We start from the raw sequence: 16,585 nt of genomic DNA on the forward strand, positions 1-16,585 counted from the left end.
TAAAGGGCTCGGAGCCATGGTGGGCTCCAGAAATTCTGGGTTCCAGGTGAGGGATCAGAGGGAAGGAGCCACACTCACCACCTCAAACCACTTGACCAAAGTGCTGAAATTGGGGTTTTTCTTGTAGTTCTGGATCAGGGCAGACTGGACGCCCTTTCCGGCGCACTCGATGTCCACACGGGGCCGGTCCACTTGAGCCAGGTTCACTCTCTTCAGGTCCCTGAGCCCCCAGAACAGGATCTAGGGCAGGAGGAGGAGGAGAGAGCACGTGAATGTGAGCGGGACGATCTCACATTGGAGAGCTGGTTCTCCATGGAGAGGGATCCCACTGACGATGTCATCTCTGGGCAGTGGGATTCCTGAGGTATCTCCTCCTGACACCCCAAATCTTCCATCCCACTCCTGGTTTGCAGCCCAAGGTCTCCCAGCTGCTGCTCTCGACACTCCTTTTCCTGCCTTTCTCCCTTCCTGGCCTTTTCCCACCCTGGGACTCCTCAGAGCAGCTCTGTCCATCTGTGGTGGCTCTGGATCCAGCACTGCCATTGCTTTGTCCCAGTGGAATCAGTGTCACTGGGGAAACTTCCCTGTCCCTGCCTGGGGTAACAGACTGCCACCATCCAAAATTCCCCAAAATGGAGATTTCCCCACCTCCTCACTCCCCATGGCTGTATTAAAATTGTGAGGAACACAACTCATTTATGGCGATGCAAATGTGTGGAAAACCGGGAGCTGAGATCCCTTTGGAGACCTGGTCAGTGGCATCTCACCTGAGCAGAAGCACCTTCACCCGGGGCTGAGATGTGCCCTGAACATCCCTGTGGGCATTGCCTGGGTCATGGGGGTCCACCAGGACCTCCAAGGGACAGGGGCCCTCGTGGGACACGTCACAGAACCACGGAATCATTTGGAGAAGCCCTCCCAGCCCATCGAGCCCAACCTGTGCCCGGTCCCCACCTTGTCCCCAGCCCAGAGCTCTGAGTGCCACCTCCAGCCCTTCCTGGGACACCTCCAGGGATGGGCACTCCAAACCTCCCTGGGCAGCCCCTGCCAAGGCCTGAGCACCCTTTCCATGGGGAAATTCCTGCTGCTGTCCACCCTGAGCCTGCCCTGGCCCAGCCTGAGGCCGTTCCCTCTCCTCCTGTCCCTGTTCCCTGCGAGCAGAGCCCGACCCCCCCGGCTGCCCCCTCCTGTCAGGGACTTGTGCAGAGCCACAAGGTCCCCCCGGAGCCTCCTTTGCTCCAGCCTGAGCCCCTTTCCCAGCTCCCTCAGCCGCTCCTGCTGCTCCAGCCCCTTCCCAGCTCCGTTCCCTGCCCTGGACACACTCCAGCCCCTCAGGGTCTCTCCTGTCAGGAGGGGCCCAGAGCTGCCCCCAGCACTGGAGGTGCCCCAGCAGTGCCAGCACAGGGGACGGGCACTGCCCTGGGTCGTGCCCACACTATTTTGGATACAAAATCCCAATTTAGATAACCATGGATACATGAGAGGCATTCCATCCTCTTTGCCCGAGTTTGGTGGGATGCAGAACACCTGAGCTATAGGATTTTTTTGGGAAGAGATGATCCAGCTCCATGTCCATCTCTAATGTTCCCTGAGCTGCATCTCAGCCCAGGTGCTGCTGTCTCACTGTCCTGCCCAGTTTTGACAGCACAAAGTGATCCAGTTCCCTGCTTTTTTAGGGATGCTGCAGCCTGGTTCCCAGTCTGGCCACCACAGACAGATCCTTGACTCCCAGCTCCCTCCTGCCCTTCCAGCACCCTTGGAGACGCTCTCCTGCCCCAGGAAATGCTCCACATGGACACCGGGTGCTCCGAGGCTGTTACCTCCACTCTGTATCTGCTCAGCACCGGCCGAATTCCCAGAGGCACCGGCAGGATGGGGCCCCGATCCATGTCCGTGGGGCCATCGATTGGGGGCAGGTCTGACTTGCCCCCGGGGCCGATCTGGAACAGATGGATCATGGATTAGGATCTGCTCTTTTGAGCTGCTGGAAAGCAGTTTTTTGGTCCATCTCCCAGAATTGTGGAATCACAGATTGGTTTGCTTTGGAAGGGACCTCAAAGATCAACTCATTCCAACCCCTGCCATGGACAGGGACAAATTCCAGAGGGAACTGGGTGGTGTCTCAGCTGGAACTGGTCCCAGTTGTTGGGTCTGCATTGTCTGGGAGCACCGAGAGCCCAGGGCAGTTGCTTTGGGAAAAGTGAAATGCAAGAGCAGAAGGTGCTGGGAATTGCTGTCCTTCCACACAGGACAGTCCCAGGAGCAATCCAGCAATCTCAGCCCACCAATGTATCCCACTCCCAGGGCTGTTCCACCCTGGAATTGCATCTGCTGGGCTGGGTGTGAGGAAATGGAGATGTGGTCCCAGAGCTCAGCCCAGGAGCAGCTTTAAGGTCCCATATCCAGCCCAGGGCTCAGGAAAGATCAAATCTCCCGTGTGAGCCGTTCCCCGAGTCCAAGGAAAGTGGTGGGGGAAAGGGCTTGGATGAGCACCTGCCCTGGCAGAAAAAGGAGGTGGGAAAAGTATTTCAGTGGATGGACCATGAGGCACAAAAGTGGAAGAATTTTACTCTGGTATTGCCCCAGACTGACATGAGTCATGGAATGGTTGGGGCTGGAAGGGACTTGAAAGACCATTGAATTCCAACCCCCTGCCATGGGCAGGGAAACCTTCCAGTATCCTGGGTTGGTCCAAGCCCTGTCCAACCTGTCCTTGGACACTTCCAGGTGCCTTTGATGAACAAGTGGTTGATCCATCCAAGAGAAACTACAAGGGTTCAGCAGAACAATGAAGCAGTGAAGGGGCAGTTATTCCCAGTTATTCCCAGTTATCTGATTTTCCATAAATTAATCCCCTCTCCCTTCCAACCCTGCATCCAGCCTTCCCATCCCTTTGTCCAGCTGGCACCTGGAGCAGCTCAAAGGCGGCCAGCAGGTCCCCGGCCGTGGCATTGCCGCGGTAGATCTGATAATACTCCAGCTGTGGCGGGAAGCGTGGGGGGCAGTACTGCTCGTCTGACATCTTCACCACCGGCTTGGCGAACGTCCGGCCCATGAAGTCAGCTTTTCCCTGCGGAAAGAGCATGTGGAGTTGGGAATCCAACATGGGAATTCCAAGACTAGACCCATGGTTCTCCCCAAGAGCACTTGGAGTTGGGATCCAACAGGGGAATTCCAAGATTAGCCCTGTGGTTCTCCCCAAGAGCACTTGGACTTGGGATCCAACAGGAGAATTCCAAGATTAGACCCATGGTTCTCCCCAAGAGCACTTGGAGTTGGGATCCAACAGGGGAATTCCAAGATTAGCCCTGTGGTTCTCCCCAAGAGCACTTGGAGTTGGGATCCAACAGGGGAATTCCAAGATTAGACCCATGGTTCTCCCCAAGAGCACTTGGAGTTGGGATCCAACAGGGGAATTCCAAGATTAGACCCATGGTTCTCCCCAAGAGCACTTGGAGTTGGGATCCAACAGGGGAATTCCAAGATTAGACTCATGGTTCTCCCCAAGAGCACTTGGAGTTGGGATCCAACAGGGGAATTCCAAGATTAGACCCATGGTTCTCCCCAAGGGCACTTGGAGTTGGGGATCCAACACAAGAATTCAAAATTAGCCCTGTGGTCCTCCCCATCGTGGTTGGAACAGGAACGGGATCAGCGCTCTGGGCTTGGGATGCCAAAGCTCAGGGAAAACTTTCAGTCCTGGCTCCTTGAAGGAGGTTTGGGACAGCCAAGGGTTGGGACAGCAAGGAGGCCAGGGATGAGCAGTTTTCCCAAAGGGAAAATCTCCTTGGCTACAGCCTCTTGCTTCCCTCTCCAAAAACAAGATACATCAAGTTACGTCTGAGATTTATGAGCAGCAGAGGCTCCGTGGGTGATGTGGAGGGATCATTTTCCAGGAATCAGGAAAAAAGGCTCCCCACATCCTCTGCCTCCAACTCTGGAGAGATCCCGGCATCCAAACCACACACAATTCCATGGGCTTTTCTCACCACAGTGTCCTGGTCGTAGATCTCGATGACGATGATGGGGGGGTCATCCCGCATCTCGTGAGCTTCCCCGTACAGCTCCACATTGTCGAACACCAGGAGCTGGTCCCAGGTTGGGCAAAGGGTCTCGTTGAGAACCTGGAAAGATGGGAGACGTTGCTACTGCTCCAGGGATGGACCAAAGTCCTGGGAAAGGGTGGCAGGTGGGGCTGCTGCGCATTTTTTGGATCGGAGAGGCATCGGGAATCTCCCAGGGATTCTTCTGAGGGAAACAATCGAACAGGAGATGAGCAGAGATGGATTATTCCCAGTGTCCTCCAGGCTTCCTAAAGCTTGGCAACCCTTGGACTGGGAAGGAAGCCCAAGAACCACTTTAACATGACCCAGTTCTGCCTCAACAGGCAGGCATTCACAAGGAATCACGGGGAATCATGGGGAATCATGGGCAATTGCAGCCACCAGCATGTGGGGCATATTTCGGAATGGGCTCCTGGAGACAGTAAATCCCCAGCTCTCATTGCAGGACCCCAGGATCATCCTAATCCTTATGGGATCCTAATCCTCGTGGGATGTGTGCCACGGGAGCAGGATGGAACCTGCAGCATCACCAGCCATCCCCACATCCCTGCATCCCAGGAATGTTCACCTCGGTGCACTGGCTCTGGGAGATGAAGAAGACCCGCGCGAAGGGATCCGAGAGGCCGCTGCTGTCGGCTGCGAACAAACTCCTGGCTTGGTACATGTGGGCTCGCAGCTGGAAAACCTGTTTCTCTGGAAGAGAGAGGGGATGGGATGGCTTGGGACAATCTCCCAGAACCCATCCAAGGGAGGTCTCAGGGGCCTGTTTTTCCTCATGGGGGAAGGATCTCAGCTCAAAGCGCGAATCCCAAATGGATACGGATTTCTTTGGCATCCTGCTCGTTGTGCGCACAACATCAGCCGTGAACAGGAGCGGGATGAGGGGACACAATTCCCACCCCCCAGCTCTCCTGGGACAACTGGAGTAATTTCCCCCTTAGCTCCTGGAAGCCGTTGGACCAGGGGGTGTCCAGCCAGACTCCCTCCCACCTTCTCCATGTCCCATCCTGTGGGAATTCCTTACTGGTGTACAGGAGGCTGATGGGTGGGAAGGAAGGCAGGTTTTGTCCTCGGGGGGTTTTCTTCTCCTCGAATCCACAGGGGAGGCCGCTCAGGAAGTCCTTGCGCTGCTTGTTGAGGCCCAGCCACAGGTAGATCTCCATCTTGGCCTGGACTGTCCAGCCAGCAGGTCCGAACCCCCTCTTCCCGGGGAGCTGAGCACAAGGGAGGGAAGATTTCACATGGATGTCGGGAATATCGACACACCACCTCTTGGAGCGCCCAACCCCTTTGGGCCATTGTGCTGCTGTTCCTTAAACCCAAGGATCCTTCGGGATCATGACACTACTCTGGCTCGTGCATTGTCCTCTTCCCATCATGATTTCCTTTCCCTAAGCCAGGAATTCTCTGGATTTCCAGCTGGATAAAACACGTCCCCTCTTTCCAAACACTTCCCACTTATCGGGCTGGGTAAGGTCAGTGCTTCACCCTCCCTAGGAGCAGATTTCCACCTCTAGCAGCAGAGTATGGATCACATTTTTCCAATATTCAACCCCCAGGAAAAACGGATACACAACTCTCATCCTCATCTCCCAAATTCCCTCCTCCACTTCCCTCCTCTTGGCCGCAGCTCCCCCAGGACAGACGGAGCCTCACCTTGAGGAAAACCGTCTTCACCTTGGCGCAGTCCTTGCCCATCTCCTCATCCACAATGGAGTACAGGATGTCCTTGGAAGGGATGCGGGCGTAGGCGATGCGCTTGTTGTTGCTCATCATCCAGAGGAAAACGTCGGGAATCGTGTGCTGGGGCTGGGAATGCCACAGGAGAGCCCCGTCAGTGTCCCAGCTCTGACCACTGAGGCACTGGCGGGGCTGGAGACTGTCTGGAGGCAAATCCAACAGATTCCATGGAAGATGGATGTGCCTGATGCCACACTGTGGGCACTGGAATAGTTTTGAGATTCCCACTCCAAAATAGCTGCTCAGAGCAGGAAAAACCTGGGATTTAGGTTGGTTAAAGTTTTAAAAAATATAAATTTGGGCTAAGAAGACAGAAGATTTTTCTTTTCTCCTTCAGTGGCCTTGGGGGAGGGGACGGCAGGGGCCATTCCTTCATCCCTTTCCAGGGAAGAGGTTCCCAGTCTGGACAGGGCCCATCACACCTCAAATCTGAGTTGGGTCAGGGCCAAGGAAGGCCTGGCTTTAACCAGGGATGGAGCTGGGAGCCCTCCATGGGAAACGGGAGCAGGAGGTGGAACAGCTGCAGCTCCAGGGAGGACCAAGAACCCCCTCCAAGCCAGTCCTGAAGTGTGAAAGTGTCGTAAAATCATTCCAGAGCCTAAAGGGGCTCCAGGAGAGCTGGAGAGGGACTTGGGACAAGGGATGGAGGGACAGGACACAGGGAATGGCTTCCCAGTGCCAGAGGGCAGGGATGGATGGGATATTGGGAAGGAATTCAGCCCCTTGAGGGTGGGGAGGGGCTGGGCTGGAATTCCCAGAGCAGCTGTGGCTGCCCCTGGATGCCTGGCAGTGTCCTTGGACAGGTCGGACAGGGCTTGGAGCAGCCTGGGATGGTGGAAGGTGCTGGGGTTAGAACTGGATGGGATTTCAGATCCCTTCCCACCCAAACCAGCCTGGGATTTGATGTGTCACCTCCCAGATCCTGAGCCCACAGGATCCCTCCATGGCTGGGACTGGCAGAAACATCTCCAGCTCTGCTGCAGGAGGACCCAGCTCTGTCCCTTCCCCAGGAAACTCTTAAGGTTCTTCTTCATCAGCTCATTCCCACCCAGGAGTGCACAGGGATCATGGGGCAGCTCATGGACTTGGAAAGGCTCCTTGCAGAGGGACCTCTCCTGCCCTCGGAGGTCTCCATACATCCATCCATCCATCCATCCATCCATCCATCCCTCCCTGGTTTCTGTCTCCATGTGCTGACCCAGCCAGAGCCACCTCTGCCCATGAGGGACCCACCTCATCCGCCAGGAACCGCAGCTTCTGCAGGAAGTTCTGCACCAGCTTCAGCTTGTCCTTCATGGTGTTCCTCTTGACCTGGGAGCGCAGGGCCGTGGCCTGCTGGGCCATGTTCTCCTGCAGGGACAGCCGGCTCATCAGGACACAGCTCGGACGAGGCAAAGGTGCCTCAATCCCACTATGTCAGGATGGACACCTTCGGACATCCTTCTGTTGACCTTGGCATGGGAGGGCCCCTGAGAGGGCAGAGACAGAGCCCAGGAGAAGATGACACCACAACGGTGTCACCTGAGCTTGGAGAGTTTTGGGGTAGATTAAGGAAGGGGCCTCTCCCGCTGTCACCCGGCACCTGAGCCTTGGAGCTTCCACGTGAACGTGGAGAATTTAACAATTCCTGGCTCTCCACGGTGCAGCTGGCCACTGAAGTTGGTGTCCTTGGCTGTGCCAGGTGGAGAAGCCACCAGCTCCTTGTCCATCTCTCCTGCACATCCTTGGCAAGGAGCAGGGCCACCACCCCCAAACTTCTGTCCCTGGAGCAGCTCTGTCCCGCACAGTTCCCAAAATCACCCCCAAACCTCTGTCCCTGGCACAGCTCTGCTCCTCAGGGTTCCCAAAATCACCCCCAAACCTCTGTCCCTGGCACAGCTCTGCTCCTCAGGGTTCCCAAAATCACCCCCAAACCTCTGTCCCTGGCACAGCTCTGCTCCTCAGGGTTCCCAAAATCACCCCCAAACCTCTGTCCCTGGCACAGCTCTGCTCCTCAGGGTTCCCAAAATCACCCCCAAACCTCTGTCCCTGGCACAGCTCTGCTCCTCAGGGTTCCCAAAATCACCCCCAAACCTCTGTCCGTGGCACAGCTCTGCTCCCCGGGGTTCCCAAAATCACCCCCAGACCTCTGTCCCTGGGGCAGCTCTGTCCTGCACAGTTCCCAAAATCATCCCCAAACCTCTGTTCCTGGCAGAGCTCTGCTCCCCAGGGTTCCCAAAATCATCCCCAAACCTCTGTTCCTGGCACAGCTCTGCTCCCCAGGGTTCCCAAAATCATCCCCAAACCTCTGTCCCTGGGGCAGCTCTGCTCCTCAGGGTTCCCAATATTCCCCCTTCCAGCTCCTCTGTGCTCCCAAATTTCTTTCCAGAGTCTGGTGGAGGGGAGGCAGCGGAGGCCCAAGTGACACCTGGGACGTGGGTGAGACCCGAGGGGTCTTTGGGCTCCTCTGCTCAGAGTTAAACCCCAAACCTTCGACCCACAGGGACTGGAAACCAGTGTGTCCATGGACCAAATTCCAGCCCCTGCTCAGGAATCCTCCTCCACTACTTCCAAAGCTTTCCTGAACAACCCGTCCCCACCCTCACAGGGAATGATTCCTTCCCAATATCCCATCCGTCCCTGCCCTCTGGCACTGGGAAGCCATTCCCTGTGTCCTGTCCCTCCAGGCCTCATCCAAAGTCCCGCTCCAGCTCTCCTGGAGCCCCTTTAGGGACCAGATCCCACTCACCAGCTCCCGCATGCAGGATTTGAGCCTCTCCCGGTCCAGCCTCGTGCGGGACGAATGATGCTGGTCCTTGTCAGCCAAGGTCAGGAAGCGCCTGCGGGAAAAGGCCGGCAGAGCGATTCCCACGGGAGCCCTTCCCAGGGAAGTCTCTGCCAGCCTGGCCACATCCCTGGAGGGAAACGCTCCCATTCCCTCCAGTCTCCAACAAAACTGTGGCCGAGGGGCTGGTTCACACCCCGGACTCAGGGTCAGGAAGGGACAGTAGGTGCCACCAGGTGCCACCAGGTGCCACCAGGTGCCAGCAGCCCGTGGAGGCCGCAGTTTGAGGTTTTCAGCCTTGCTTTGGGGTGCAGATGGCAGCACCGTGCTCCAGCCCGAGGCAAAAGATCCGGCACCGCGCCAACGTCATGGAATGTTGTGCCGTCATCCCGAGGACGAGGCAAGGTGAGGTGACACTCCCAGAGGTGATATTCCCAGCCTCATCCGCTGGAAGCAGGGACCCGCACGGTGCCACCCTTCCCACGTGTCACTCACAGGCAGCCACTGCTCAGCTCCTCCAGGACCCCTCGGAGCCGGCGCTCCGGGTGCGGCTTCTCCGTCTTGATCATCTCCTGCACATCATTGAGCCCCTCCTCCTGCAGCACCAATGGGGACAGCGTGAGGGGTGGGGGGCTGGGGGACCCCCTGATCCAACCCCACACCGAGGGAAACCCCGGCTGCTTCCCTGGAACGTGTTTGGGGACCCAGCTCTGGGGACTGGGAATGGCTCCGGTGCCCTCCAGGAATAAGCTGGCCGAGATCCAAACCCTCTTGGAGGGACCTGCCAGGGGGACCCTTCCTGGATCCTGCTATGACCCTGCCAATGTAGAGCTCTCCTGAAGGTTCCCTGGGAATGAGCTGAGACTGTTAATCATAAAATCACGGAATGGGTTGGGTAGGAATCATTGAATTCCAACTCCACCACCATGGGCAGGGACATCTTCCACTATCCCAGGTTGCTCCAAACCCTGTCCCTTGGAACCTTCCAGGGATCCAGGGGCAGCCACAGCTTCTCTGGGAACCCTGTGCCAGGACCTGCCCACCCTCACAGGGAACAATTCCTTCCCAATATCCTGCCTAAATCTCCTTTTCCAGTTTGTACCCATTCCCTGTGTCCTGTCCCTCCATGCCTTGTCCCCAGTCCCTCTCCAGCTCTCCTGGAGCCCCTTTAGGCCCTGCAGGGGGCTCTGAGCTCTCCCTGGAGCTTTCCCTTCCCTGGCTCTGCCACAGGAGTGCTTCACCCCTCCAGCCCAGCCTCCCTGCCCCTGTTCCCATTTGTGGGAACACCTGGATCTAACCCACAGAATTCTCAAGGAGCTGCTGGAATCTGGTGAGTCCTCACTGGGAACTTCCCCCTTTTCGGGCACTGCCTGTCCCTGCTTTGCGCCAAGGTGCAGAGACACCCAGGGAGCCTGGATGTGGCTGTGCCTTGTGCCAGCCCCGTGTCCCAGCTCTGTCCCTCCATCCCTCCCTGTCCATCCCTGACCAGCTTGTCCGCGATCTTGTCCATGATGTTGGCGTTGTAGAGCCGGCGCCGCTGGTCCTGCCACCAGCTCCGGATGTAGATGCAGGGCTTCTTCTCCAGGTAGGGCAGGTGGAAATAATTCCTGCAGGAGGAGGCAGGAGAGACGCTCTGTGGGGGTGACAATCCCGGCCTGGAGCAGCCCCCATCCCACCCCGCTCCCAGGAGGCACTGCCGTGGTGGGAAGGCTACTAAAGGAGCTCAGGAGTGGGAGGGAGGTGGCTTCGGATGCATCCTGGAGAACAGAGGCTCCGTTTCTCCCGAGGCCATTCCCAATGCCAGGCCCAGGATGGATGGGTGCAGTGCCCAGGGACTGCCCCATCCCTGGAAGTGCCCAAGGCCAGGTTGGATGGGGCTCGGAGCCACCTGGGACACTGGAATGTGTTGGGGTTGGAATGGGATGAGCGTTAAGGTCCCTTCCCACCCAAACCGTTCTGGGATTCTGAAACCTTCTGGTTGCTCCAACCCCTGCCCAACCTGTCCTTGGAATAGTGATGGCACAGCTAAAGGAAGGGCGATCCATACTTTTGGAGCACTGGCCATGAGCCGGGATCCACCCCCTGGAAAGCCACTGTGGATCCTGCTGCACCTGGAATCACCAGGAGTTAAATCCCGCTCCAGCTCTTCCCGGGTATTCCCGCCAGGAGATGTCAGCAGAGCCCCGTGGTGGAGCAGGAAGCTCCCAGAGGCGGGAGATTTTTGGGAAAACAGGGTGGGCGCGGCCCCAAAACATCGGAGCTTCTCATCTCCCCTTGGGATTCAGATGGACAAGGAGCCGAGGAACAGAGGCGGGAATTCCAGGGGGACTTTATCTGTGCTGGATATTCAAGGGAAAAGGGAGGGAATTCCAGGGAGACACTTCACTGGATACTCCTTTCCCAACTGATTGAATCAGACAGTTAATTAAATTAACACCAATCTACTGCTAAAACTTGATTAAAATCCACTTTAAGCGAATCTTATCATCGTAAATCCAATTATCTTCCTTATCCCAGTCCTTTGTATCCACATCCAGACATTCCCAGCCACATCTCACCAGGGAGAGGATTTGAGTCTTTTATGCCAATCTCCTGCCTGATGCATTGGCAGATTTTTCCAGCAGTTTTTCCATCTGGGATCTCGGCACTGCCAAGGCCACCACTGACCCACGTCCCCAGGTGCCACACAAGGTGGACACACTGACCCAGTGCCCAGGTGGACACACTGACCTGTCTGTGACTGGGAGGACACACTGATCCAATGCCCAAGTGGACACACTGAGCACACAAATCCAGGTGGACCCACTGACCCAGTGCCCAGGTGGACACACTGACCTGTCCGTGCCCAGGTGGACACACTGACCCAGTGCCCAGGTGGACACACTGACCTGTCCGTGCCCAGGTGGACACACTGACCCAGTGCCCAGGTGGACACACTGACCTGTCCGTGCCCAGGTGGACACACTGACCCAGTGCCCAAGTGGACACACTGACCTGTCCGTGCCCAGGTGGACACACTGACCCAGTGCCCAAGTGGACACACTGACCTGTCCGTGACCAGGGGCTTCATGGGCTGGGATGAAGAAACGGAGACCAGCTCTCCATCCTCACCACCTTCATCCTCACTGGAATTCTGGAGCAGCTCCGACTCCTCCTCGTCCCCATCCCCTCCCTCTTTCTTCCTCCGCAGGAGGGGTTTGCTGGAGCCATCCACCTGGTTGCCATAGTTACCTCAAGGAAAAAATAAAAAAAATGGAATTGATTCACAGGGTTGTAACTCCCAGCTCTGGGACTGAATTCAGGCTGGCAGAAGTTTTCTCTGCTGGAATCACAGAGAACGTTTGACTTCCTGGAGCCACGTCCAGGAGCCAGAAATTAGGGAGAGGTGTCTATACCCTGCTCCTGTCCCCTCTCAATCCCCTGGGAATACATTCCTTCCTGGAGCTGGCCTCTCCAGAGCACAAAGCCAGGATGGGAGAGGGATCAGCTCCACTGGCCACACCCCAGCAGGCACAAAATAGGGGGTGTGGGATCCCACATCCCTCACGCCCACGGAGGGGCCATTCCCTGCTCCCCAAACCTGCTCTAGCAGGGGTTGGAATGGAAAATCGGGAATAAACCCCGCTCCCAGCTTTGGATTCTGATTTTCAAAACCGTCACACTCCCCAAAGAACAACCAACCTATGGTGACCTCGAAGTTGATGGGTTTGTCCCCAATCTTCCTGTCGATCATGGTGGCCTCCAGGAAGGCTCCGAAGAGGAAGAATTCCTCCATCTTCCCACTGCAGTTCTGCAGGAGAAAGAGATCCCAGGGCTGAGGGTCAGGGCCAGAGGGAGAGACACATCCATCCCTCGGGATGCCACTGCCAAAGGGACCAGGAGGGTCTTGTCTCCCATCTCTTGGCTCGTTGCAGAGAGTGGTTAATTAAAGATTTCGTTTTACTGTCTTTTAATTAAAGATAACCTTGAACTGTGTTGGGAGCCGTCACCCCGTGCCCGGGATGGACTCTCAGAGAAATTCAGGAATACGAGCCTGAGTTCACTCCCAAACGGAACTGATCAAACCACACAAATCCAGGTGCCTGGATGCTCCCACAGAATTGGAAGGGTTTTATTTCCCGGTGGTTTCATTCCCCCTGGCTGGGGGAATTGGCTTCTGATTGAAACCCATCAGGATAAGAGTGGGACAACTGGAATTAGGGGATGAGTCTGTGTGTATTTTCCACACGGAGAAACATCTCTAAGTTTCGGAGACGATAGAAATCACAGAATGGTTTGGGTGAGAAGGGACCTTAAAGATCGTCTGGTTCCATGGGCAGAGTCACCTTCCTCTATCCCAGGTTGCTCCATGCCCTGTCCAACCTGGCCTTGGACACTTCCAGGGATGGACCAGCCACAGCTTCTCTGGGAAAGCTGTGCCAGAGCCAAAGTATCTCACTCAGATATTCCCAGCACTCCCGAGGGAAGTGAGCACTGGAGCGATGCTAAAACCTGAAATCCTGCAAGATTTACTTCTATTGCTCTGTGAGATCCAGAACAGCCGGGGCAACACTTGAAATCCTCGATTTGTGAAGCCGAAGGTAACAGTCCAATATTCCTGAGACCCCAAACTGCCCCCTGGATGCTGTGGGGTCACGGGGACTTACGTCAGCCACGGCAGTGGCCTGCTCCACCTGCACCTCGGTGGAGCTGTTGATCTCGGGGTTGGTGGTGTCCAGGATCTCCACGGCCAGGCCCAGCAGGAGCCGGGCGCGGAAGGAGACGCCCTCGCCCAGGCCCTCGTTGAGCTCCTGGTGCTCGTCCATGAGGGTGTAGTTGCGGGTGGAGCCGTACATGTTCACCCAGGCAGGGCCAAAGGTGGGCAGGAAACCTGTGGGGATGGAATGGGCAGGCGGGAAGGGGATGGACGGGCAAAAGGGAATGTCCTGGCACTTGTGGTTGGCATCACTTTCCTGGTCTGTGTGTGGTGGCACAGGCTGGGATATGTTCTTGTGTGTCCATGGAAGTGTGGTTGCAGCCATCCATGGAGACAGTTTTCAGGGAATCCCAGTATCATTTGGGTTGGAAAAGCCCTCCCAGCCCATCGAGCCCAACCTGTGCCCGGTCCCCACCTTGTCCCCAGCCCAGAGCTCTGAGTGCCACCTCCAGCCCTTCCTGGGACACCTCCAGGGATGGGCACTCCAAACCTCCCTGGGCAGCCCCTGCCAAGGCCTGAGCACCCTTTCCATGGGGAAATTCCTGCTGCTGTCCACCCTGAGCCTGCCCTGGCCCAGCCTGAGGCCGTTCCCTCTCCTCCTGTCCCTGTTCCCTGGGAGCACAGCCCGACCCCCCCGGCTGCCCCCTCCTGTCAGGGACTTGTGCAGAGCCACAGGGTCCCCCCGGAGCCTCCTTTTTTTCAGGGAAGTTTTGCAGGGAAGGCAGCGATGGAGACTGGGAGGGCCCCCCGCCCAAAAGGCAGAGATGAGGCTCCCATTGAGCAATTCCCCATTTTGAGAGTTGAGGAAGGAGAACTCCCCATTGGTCCCTTTCCAGTCCCACCTTTGGTTTCCCATCTTTGCCTGTGTGTGTGGGAATGGGGAGCCCGACAAATGCTCATCCACCCATGGAATTCTTGGAAAAGCAAATTATTCTGGGGTATCTTTGCTTTCAGGAATTGGCTGAAGGCTTGTGGCGGATCTCGGGTTTTAGAGTATTGGGCCAACAACCTCTCACATTTCAGGGCATTGAGGTCTCTCCAGATGGGCACCAGGGAATTCCAGGGGTGGGAGGGAGTCTGGGAAACTTTGGGAACTCTGCCAAAGGAATGCCCCCACTTCAACTTTACCTTTGTCCCCTTCGTTGGAGATCTTCCTCAGATCGATGAAATGGGTCCCGATGGCCACGTCGTTGACCTTGTCTGAGTCACGGATCTGGATCTTGATCCGTTTGCACAGCGGGGGGAACATCTCCGTGAAGATGATTTGCTCGTTCCAGAGGGGCTCGTAGCTGCTCTTCTGTATGGATGTCTTTCCCTGGGAAGCGGAAAGACATGGATTTCAGACAAGGGTTGGATGTCCCAAACCATCCCTCACCACCTGAGCTGCTCCCTTCCATCCATTCTGCCCTCTCCTGAATTCCCTACCTCAACTGGAGAGCGCTCAAACCCATCATGGAGAGGGGAAGCATAGAAAGCAAGGTGACTCCACACCCATCCTGAAGTGCCAGGTGACACCACACCCATCCTGAGCTGTCATGACAACTGAGACCATCTGTGGCTACCTGCTGGCCCTGCTGGTGTCACCTCCCATGGTCACCCTGGCACCTCCCCACTCACCTTCTGCCCCGCGAAGGCCACCTGTACGTAGGGGTCCACCAGGTCCTTGTTCTCCCCAATGAGGGCCTTCTTGACGTTGGCCATGATGCTGGTGTTCATCCGCGGCAGCCCCTCGGCGCGGTAGATCTTGATGTAGAACCGAGCCCACTGCCGCTCCGGGGGGACCCCGTCCGGGAGCAGGAGGTTCCTGGAATATCAATGGATAGGGTTGGGAACAGCTGCTGGGGTGGGGTGGTCAGGGAAGACTAAAGGTTGGATGAGATGGTCTCAGAGATCTTTTCCAACCTTTGTGATCCCATAAAAGACCAAAGAGGAGCTGCCCCGTTTTCTGAGCACTGACTCCGTCCACTTCCACTCCATTCCATGGAAATGGAGTGAACAGGATGTTGGAAGAGTAATTTTTTCCTTGTCAAGAGGGGCTCGGAGGATTATTTTGGGGAAGAAATAAACTCCATCCGTTGTTTTTTTTTTTTTTTTATTTGTGGCTTTATTCCTCTTCAGAAATAGATGAGCCCATGGGAATACTGGGGACAAAATATTTCTAGAGGAATTCTAGGAATTGCTGGAGTTGCCCATGTCTGCTGGAAGGTGTCCCTGCCCATGGCAGGAGGGTTGGAATAAGGTGATCTTGAAGATCCCTTCCATCCCAAGCCATTCCAGGATTTTAGGAATAAGTAGGAGAACATCACCACTACAGCCTGGAATGAAGCCCAACATACTGGAGGTGGCTCCTCAAACCCCAGCAGGTCAGGAAAGCTGTGCTGGTGGTTTCTGACTGTTAACAGTTGGACTCGATCCCAGAGGTCTTTTCCAACCTAAACCATTCCATGACTCCACGTGGGGAGAGCCTGAGAGGCAGATTTGAGATGGAGATGTTTATTTAGCTGGAAAATGTTGGGGCTGGAATCAAGTCCTAAAATCTCCTGATTTTTGTTCCATGATCTTTGAGATGTTCTGGGCAGTCCAGGAGCCCCGTCCACACACACAGCCTGGTAAACCTCATCCAGAGATCCAAACCTCATCCAAGGCAGGTGCTTGCTCTGCCTTGGCAGTGGGCGATGAGACCCCATCCCATCCCATCCCATCCCATCCCATCCCACCCCACCCCATCCCATCCCATCCCATCCCATCCCATCCCATCCCCCCACCCAGGGCCCATCAGAAGCATCAGGTAAAGAGTGGCTGGGTGACACCAGGCTGGTGTTGTTGTAGAGTTCAACCACCAGTGGATGGTCTGACCTGCCAGGAATGGCTGCTCTGTGCCGGGGATCACCTGGAATTGCACCAGGACCACGCGTTCTCTTGGAAAAGCACCGGATTGCTCCCTCTGGTTTCGTGGCTCATTGTGCACCACCAGCCCCAGGTTTGGATCCTCTCATCCCATCCGAGGTAAAGAGAGGTGGAAAGCCATTCCCAAGGAAGTCAAGGAGAAGCGGATCCTGGCAGATCCTCACCCTTCAATGTCATCCTCGTCCGTCTCGTTGGCCTTGTGCGGGGTCTTGATGTTGTCGCCTTTGCCCACCACGGCGATGTCACACTTGAGGTAGCCCTTGAGGCCGGCCGTGAGGTCCTCAGGGTCGGACAGGATGGCCCATTTGTGGTAGAACTGGTGCTCTGCGACCCAGGGGACAAAAGACACCTTGGTCACAACTAGACTCGGCCAACAACGACACAGCCTTCCATGGAGTGGGACCTGCCCTGTGT

At 56.3% G+C, this 16,585-nt stretch overlaps 1 protein-coding gene across 4 annotated transcripts in view; it reads right to left on the bottom strand.

Moving 5' to 3' along the window:
• The window catches only part of OTOF (otoferlin), an 81,016-nt gene that overhangs the window by 18,895 nt on the left and 45,536 nt on the right, over positions 1 to 16,585 (bottom strand). For all 4 annotated transcript variants that reach the window (XM_032104164.1, XM_032104166.1, XM_032104163.1 and 1 more), the window contains 17 exons: positions 16,336 to 16,495; positions 14,882 to 15,068; positions 14,393 to 14,579; positions 13,215 to 13,438; positions 12,250 to 12,358; positions 11,616 to 11,799; positions 10,055 to 10,175; positions 9,064 to 9,164; positions 8,533 to 8,623; positions 7,038 to 7,154; positions 5,721 to 5,873; positions 5,089 to 5,278; positions 4,633 to 4,757; positions 3,990 to 4,124; positions 2,909 to 3,070; positions 1,821 to 1,940; positions 79 to 240 (listed from right to left, as the gene is read on the bottom strand). In XM_032104164.1, the coding sequence (XP_031960055.1) occupies positions 79 to 240; positions 1,821 to 1,940; positions 2,909 to 3,070; positions 3,990 to 4,124; positions 4,633 to 4,757; positions 5,089 to 5,278; positions 5,721 to 5,873; positions 7,038 to 7,154; positions 8,533 to 8,623; positions 9,064 to 9,164; positions 10,055 to 10,175; positions 11,616 to 11,799; positions 12,250 to 12,358; positions 13,215 to 13,438; positions 14,393 to 14,579; positions 14,882 to 15,068; positions 16,336 to 16,495 (2,528 nt within the window). The remainder of the gene's footprint in view (positions 1 to 78; positions 241 to 1,820; positions 1,941 to 2,908; positions 3,071 to 3,989; positions 4,125 to 4,632; positions 4,758 to 5,088; positions 5,279 to 5,720; positions 5,874 to 7,037; positions 7,155 to 8,532; positions 8,624 to 9,063; positions 9,165 to 10,054; positions 10,176 to 11,615; positions 11,800 to 12,249; positions 12,359 to 13,214; positions 13,439 to 14,392; positions 14,580 to 14,881; positions 15,069 to 16,335; positions 16,496 to 16,585) is intronic.

Source organism: Corvus moneduloides, chromosome 3 (assembly GCF_009650955.1).
Source record: "Corvus moneduloides isolate bCorMon1 chromosome 3, bCorMon1.pri, whole genome shotgun sequence".
Classification (NCBI taxonomy): Eukaryota; Metazoa; Chordata; class Aves; order Passeriformes; family Corvidae; genus Corvus; species Corvus moneduloides.